This window comes from Muntiacus reevesi, chromosome 15 (genome assembly GCF_963930625.1).
Source record: "Muntiacus reevesi chromosome 15, mMunRee1.1, whole genome shotgun sequence".
Taxonomy (NCBI): Eukaryota; Metazoa; Chordata; class Mammalia; order Artiodactyla; family Cervidae; genus Muntiacus; species Muntiacus reevesi.
In genome coordinates, this window is record NC_089263.1 from 42,814,089 (window position 1) to 42,821,496 (window position 7,408).

General features: G+C 37.1%; 1 protein-coding gene across 3 annotated transcripts in view; it reads left to right on the top strand.

Moving 5' to 3' along the window:
• Positions 1 to 7,240, top strand: part of LOC136147245 (signal recognition particle subunit SRP54) — a 68,127-nt gene extending 60,887 nt beyond the window's left edge. For 2 of the 3 annotated variants that reach the window (XM_065906559.1, XM_065906558.1), the window contains 3 exons: positions 4,184 to 4,250; positions 4,834 to 4,931; positions 5,231 to 7,240. In XM_065906559.1, coding sequence (XP_065762631.1) covers positions 4,184 to 4,250; positions 4,834 to 4,931; positions 5,231 to 5,437 — 372 coding nt within the window. In that variant the 3' untranslated portion in view covers positions 5,438 to 7,240. The remainder of the gene's footprint in view (positions 1 to 4,183; positions 4,251 to 4,833; positions 4,932 to 5,230) is intronic. The other variant, XM_065906560.1, reaches the window with a different exon arrangement.
• Positions 7,241 to 7,408: the final 168 nt, after the last annotated feature.

A 7,408-nucleotide genomic window follows, 5' to 3' on the forward strand; every position in this document is an offset into this window, starting at 1 on the left:
GCATGGAACCCCTGGCTAATGGACTGGGATCAGTGCCCCAGTATTCTCACTTGCACCATGCTCAAGGCAGAGCCTCCGTCAATGTTAGTGAAAGCTGATGGAAGAAGGGAACCTGTGAACCGCACTCACCTGGAAGTTAGTCTCAGGAAGAGATAGCTTCTGGGCAGGTTGAGAAATGCTGGTTAATGTCCCGTTCTTCCTGGAAAGGCCGGCCTCTAGTTGGAAGCTGGGGGTAGAAGGAGCCCTGTGTTCTTAGTCTGGAGTGGAGTTTCCGTTTCACTTTGCTGGGAAGGCCTATGATCTTGGTTCACATACTCCTTACTCTCATTTTCTTACCACATTTTCCTTTATTTTCTTGATTAGTTGTTTACTCCTTTATCACATAGCCTTAGGACCATTTCCAAAGGCTTTAAATGTTCATTTTAAATAATTTTCCCCGTTTCACTGGGTTGTGGGTCCTCAGGGTTACTCTTACTCTTTTGCTGGAAGTCCCTATCCATTCTTAAATTGTAAGTTACCCTGTATGTAACATGTTGTCATTGGAATTTGTTTGAATTCTTATGCCTAAACTAAGGCAGGAGACCTGGGTGATAAGAAACCTGTGTGTATTTCCTTCACCGGAAGACAGCATGCTGAGTCCGAGCTGGTTTTCAGGCCTGGCCGGTTCTGGAGTAGTCCCCTGGCTGTGGCCAGGACTGGACTGCCGCCGCGCTTCGTCAGTAATGCTGCAGTGAGCACGAGAGTGGAAATAGCTCTTTGAGATTCTAATTTCAGTTCTTTTGGGTAATACCCAGAAGTGGGATTGCTAGATCACATGGGATTTCTGTTTTTAATTTTCTGAGGAACCCTCCACACTGTTTTCCATAATGGCTACACCATTTTGCTTTCCCACCAACAGCAACTAAGGGTTCCAGTTTCTCTGCCTCCTCACCAACTTGTTATCTTTTGGAGCAAAGTACCAATTATCCTCTCAGGTGTTAATCACTGAAGACAGATCTAGCTCCACTTAATGTGAAGAGCAGACTGTCCATTTTCTGTTTGTTTCTAATGCATCATAAATCTGAGAACAAAGCAATTTGGGAAAGGTATTGGCCTGTATTTATATAGAAGATTTGTAGAACTGACTCAGTTAAAGATAAACCCAGATATTTTAAATAAAGATTTAAGAATAATACTCCTGGCATTTGGTACCTGATAGAAAGTAAGAAATGGAGACCTAGGTCTTTTTATAATTTTCCTCAGATTTTTACCTTAGACGTGTCTTAAGAATAAATGTATTTCCAGTAAATCTTTTAACCTGTGGTAGTTTTGCTTAGGGTTCCTCAAATATGCATATATATGTGTATTTAACTATTACACATTAAAACTTTGATTATGCACATAATTGCTACCTATACAAACAGATTGATGCCTTTCATAATATGGTCAGAACTAAAAATTATCTGGGCTCAGTTTTGCCTTTCAAATTTCAAAAAAGGAAAAGGACGTGGGACTTCCCTCGTGGTCCAGTGGTTAGGACTCCATGCTTCCACTGCAAGGGTATGGGTTCAATCCCTGGTTGGGAAACTCAGATCCTGCAAGATGCAAGGCATGGCCAAAATAATAAAAGTAAATAAATAAAAAGGAAAAGGACAGTATACTGTAATGAGGGTAGAAGGGAATGGACAGTCTCATATATTACTGGTGAATATTTATTGGTAACTTTTCTGTTGTGAAGTTTTACATTGTGAAGGGAGAGCTTTCCAAATGATTATATTTTGGGCCTAGTTTTTCTGCCTGTAGAAATCGAAGCATTTAAGAAATATGCTTAATATTTTCAGTATAGTAAATGGCAAAACCAGCAGGATAGAAAAAGTGTAATAATGTTGTAAAACACATGTATGCTTAGGTTTAAAAAGGTTTTTAAATTTTTAATTAATTTTTGACTGTGCTGAGTCTTTGTTGCTGCATGTGGGCTGTCGCTCGTTGCTAAGAGCGGGGGCTCCTCTCTAATTTCTGTGCTCAGGCATCTCATCGCCCAGAGCAAGGGCTCTAGGCATGCAGGCTTCAGTAGTTACCTAGTTACTCTGCGGCATGTGGGATCTTCCCCGTCCAGGGATTGAACCTGCCGTGTCTCTGCACTGGCAGGCAGATTCTTAACCACTAGATCACCTGTAGAGTCCCAAGATAGCAAGGCTTAATAGTTCCTTATTAAGGAAGAGATGGATCATTATTCAGAAAGAAATAGATACTTAAATTTTTGAAGAAAATAATGAATCTACTAGAGTTTGCACCCATAAACTGGAAGTCTTGAAGACTCTAGATCTTGTCCCAGTTCTCCTGTTACCGGGATGGTGGTGGCAGTAGTGATGCTGGTAGTGATGGCAGGGTTCCAGCAGACTCTAGGTCAGTGTCTGAACAAAACGCCCCATTCATTCATTCTGTAAAACTTTGTGTGCTAATGATAGATGGTTTTCAGGAACCCTTATCCAGTGTCTTAGCTCTGGAACAGGTTTGACCCATTGGTAGTTACAGCCTGGACGTTAGCAATTATTTTCTGTAGAAACAACCTCAAGAGAATTGGTCCAGTGAGAAATACGTACTTTCCTTCAAAAGCTTGCTGAATCTTTTTCTAAGTAATTTCTTGGCCCTGTCACTTACTATGTGTTATAGAAATTGGCTCCATTCCCTTTATTTCTGCACTGTCCCTCTTGCTGTAAAAGACACACGTAGACACTAGTGTTAGAGCATATTAAACAGAGCTCCTGAACTAACCCCTATCCCACATGAGAAATGCCTTCTGCTCTGAATATAGAAGATATAGCAGATTTGATCAGAGAGCCAGAAATATACAGTACTTTCTTGAATGTATTTGTTTGCTTGGACGTCCATTCTTGTGTAAAGAGAGACTAAGGAGCTACCTTACTTGTGTGACCTTTCAAAAGTACTGTCACCTACTTTTCATTTTGTTTCCTCCTCTGCTTTAGCCTGTCTGCTCAGGCTTACAGATAGCCGTTTTTAAAAATATTTGAAATATATGATGTTATTCTTTAAAGTAATTTGCATGAGAACTTGATTAGACAGATAGTGTCCACTCAAAATGACTTTGAAAGCCCTCAGGTGAAAATTTTTCCTTAACCAGGAAGAAAGGAAATAACCCTGAAATTGGCAACCTTGTCAGCTTTAGATATCAGGAAAGGAAGATACTTCCATTTCACCAACAGAAAAGAAGCAGTTTCTGGTGTCTGTGGTTTTCAGTCTTACAGATATTCTTGTATTTGGTTTTTTAAGGCCCTTATAATCATCAGCATATCTTATCTAAGAAGATAATGGATTAAGGCTTATCTTTTTCTTCTCTCTGAGAAACCAATGTGGAAACATTGACTAATGTATTTGATAGAGCTTATGCTCTATACTGTGTTTTCTTTTCATAAACAAAAATATGGTATATTGAAGCATGCTCCTATGACCAGTTTCCTCCATAGAGGCAAACTGTCATCTATATGTCAAGCTTTATAGAAGTTTTCTATGCAATTACAGCACCAAGGTTAACTATGAGGTGTGTAGTGTGGATTGCAGTCTGCCAGTGTTTCTAGCCTGCCAGTTGTATGTTAAAACTTTCCTTGGGTTGCATTGTCTAGTCCCTTTTTAATCCTTAAATTAACAAAAAAAACTCAACTTGCCACTTACTGGTTACTTATTTTCCTACCATTAAAAATTCATTTGATATGCCCTCACCTATCCTGTTTAATTTCTCTGAACCTCAGTTCACCACTAAACCAGAAATGTGTTGTATGTATGATTCCTTAGATCCCTTTCAATTGACTGCATACACACTCTGATGTGTTTCTGAACAATGAAGACAGCAAAAAAAAAAAGGCAGCAAGACAGGAGAAGGGAAGGCTCTGGATTATCAGTTTGTAAATAATCAAGGTTGTGACTTACCAACTCCATTTCAGTGACTGCCACTTTTTTGGGTTATTCCATGGACTTAAGGTGATGGTAGTTGTATGGATGAATGTTAAATGTCTTCGTGACATTCTGTCTACAAAGATTTTAATTTTTTTTATTGGATTGTAGCCTATTTGTTATACTGTCTATAGAATATTCTATGTACCCACCAAGTATTTGACTGCTTCATCCTGGCCTAGATATATAGAATAAATTTAAGTATGAAGGTTGCTAACCTAACCTCTTGTTGCAGACAAAACTTACGTGGGGCCCCTACTTATGGTTTCACATGCTTCGAGCTGCCACATCCACCCTCTCAGGTATTGCTTTTTTGTTTGAATGTTGTATAACCAGTATCATATATTCCCAGAACAGAAACTTGGCCAAATAGCGTGTTTTAGAAATGAAGGAAAAACAATGGGGAGTTTAGTCACGCCCTTCTCAGCAGCTAGCTTGCTACCACTGGAGATACTAATCTAACTTATACTTCACCTTAACTCGTTCTTTAGCTTCCGGATGTGCTTTGAAAAAAAAAGGACTGAAAAACAGCTATGCTCATTTAGATACAGTTTTCATATTTGTGAACATGGACAGAAAAGGTCTGTTAGCAGTTATTTTGCTGTTTTGCCATTTGGTTCGCTGACATTGTTCTCATTCTGTTTGACTGCTTATTACCAGCAGTGTTATTGGGAGCCCAGAAGGAGTCACTAGTGTTTCTTGGGGAAATCAAGGAAGATACACAGATAAGATGTACTGAATGTTGATAACCTCTCTGAGGGCAGGGACTGTAAATTTTGTATTCCTAAAATGCTTTGCACATAGAAAGGGCTCAAGAAATGTACATGGAATTATGTAAACCATTTGACTTTTGTATTTTTTTTTTAATAACTTTTATATTTTTAGTTTGTGACTTTCTTGGAGAGAAGATTGCATCTGTTTTGGGCATCAGCACCCCAAAATACCAGTATGCAATTGATGAGTATTACCGGATGAAGAAGGAGGTATGTCTCCTTTTTACATTTTCTTGATTCAGTTTCATTTGTTGTGGACTGAATGGGTTGCATAATGAAGACGTGTATCCTCTAGCTGTCCCAGAGATAGCCCCCTTACACTAGGCATTTCATTCTAGTCATTCTTTATCAGATTAGAATATATTTTAGAATTTCATAATACTTAGATTTTCCTAGGATTGATGTGCACAATTAAGCTATATTTCATTGTGCTGGGTGCTGAAAGTGGGAGAAAAATACTGTTCCATTTGGACATTTATGTTTCAACTATTCTTGTTACTTCTTTTTAGGAAGAAGAAGAAGAAGAAGAAAATAGGATGTCGGAAGAAGCAGAAAGACAATACCAACAAAATAAGCTGCAGGCTGATTCCATTGTTCAGTCCGATCAACCAGAAACACTGGCATCCAGTTCATTTGTGAATCTCAATTTTGAAATGGAGGGAGATTGTGAAGTAATTACAGAAAGCAAACAAAATCCAGTCTCTGTCCCTCTGTAGAATGAAATGACTATCAGACTTCTAAGGTAGTTTTTATACCAGGAACTTTCACATTCTCTATTCAATGGATCTTGGGACTTAATACAATTATTTATATTTTAAATTATTATCAGGAAAGGGAAGAATGTTTCTTTATTCTTAAGCTCTATCTAGCAAAAGCCAGATATGAAATTTGGATCTTGTATTGTGCTTTTACTGTGTCAAATTAGTGCTTTGGTTTTAAAATGATCTTTAAAAAAAGTAAGGACATTCTAGAGCCTTAACTACCAACTGGGAAGAGTTAAATTATCAAGCTTGTCTTTGTGTAAGGAAAAAAATAGGTAAGTTGTTGATTAAGGCTAACTGGAGCTGATATTTGTGGTCTCAGATTAAAATGAGGATTTTTCCCCTAGATTTTCTCATGTTATGTTTTACATTTATATAGCTAACTATTGATTTCATACTAGGATGGTTTACTGAGTGTAATAAAAGGAGCACGATAAAAGCATTTTGAATTTTCTTTCCTTGAGAATTAACTTTATTTCATGGGAAGGTGTTTGAGTTTATAACACCAGATATTAAGATGGGTTTCCATTTTTAATGAAGGTTACTTAATCTTACTTTCTCTTTTAGTAGTTATTCAGATTTAAATAACTAAGTTTGAACATGTTAAGAACACTAGCTATGGGATAAATTTATCAATGTATTTCTATTCAAATGGTAATACCTAGTGATTATCCACATGGCATCCTGGTTATGTCAGTCATTCAATGCTGAATGCCTCCTCCGGGTGAAGTAGTTGCAGGGTGATATTGGGGGACAAATGAAGACTTAACCCTCCAGGGGTTCACTGTTAAATATCGTACAAGGTGCAGTGGTGGCATAATGAAATTAACTGTCATTAACCACTTCCAAGTAGCAACAGTGGATGGTTTGCTTGACCCGGTTGGCCATCTCTGTACCCACTGTGCCATTAGCAGACCTCACAAAAGTATAATATGAAACTAATTTTGAAAATATTCCTGTATGTGTTCAGAATCTTATGTGGTATCTGTATGACTTTGATTTATAACTTAATGTAAGGAGAAATGTATATTTTAGATACAGGGCTGCTAAAAACCTATTCGCAAACTTAAAGAGCCTTTAGAGATTAATGGTTGTTAATAGTCTTCTAAATAGCATTAAGTTCAATCTTAAAATTTATCTGCCTAATGTATAGCTTCAAACAAACAACATAGGTGCAGTGGGTTTATTATGGAGGTCTGTTAGCAGTGAGCATCTGACCACTAAGTTCTTCAATTGAAATTTGAAGGATTTAGGCAAGATAATTCTTTATTTGGAATCCTCAGTTACATGGATTCATAGTATGGTGGTTCATGGCATGTGATGGTGATCTTTTTAGTCATGGGTATAAACTATATAATTTAGTGCTTAAAGGGTTAATCTTCAGATTATATAATGTCATCATAAATTGTAGTTTACCAGTAAAGAATGCTAATCTGATGTGTTCCCCTTGTTTTTATCTTCATTCAAGAAGATATTCAAACTCTTATTTATTTGGGTATCCTGTAAAGGCAAGTGTATCTAAAGGTGACCTGAATTTTCTCTCTCTAGAGGCACCAGATGTAAAAGAGTTGACTCAGAAACTTTTCTGATTGTAGTAGAAGGAAGATAATGATTTATGAAGGCGTTACATTTCTTGAATTTTATTTTTACTTGTCCAACAGTGGCCAGTTTGTAATGTTTATATAGATATTCACTGTGCCTTAAACTTTTATACTTTTTATTTATGCAGAGTATAAAATTTCCCATAAATGCATTAAATGGTTTTGTCTTATTTTTAAGCCTCTTTCACTTTTTCTTCCTTTCCAACCCTTTGAATAATTACTGTTCCTTCTGAATCATGGTTCATGCTATTCTACCCTCTTCTATTCTTTCTTCTCTTAAAAACTAAACAGTACAATTGAGAATCTTTACACTTAACAAATTCTC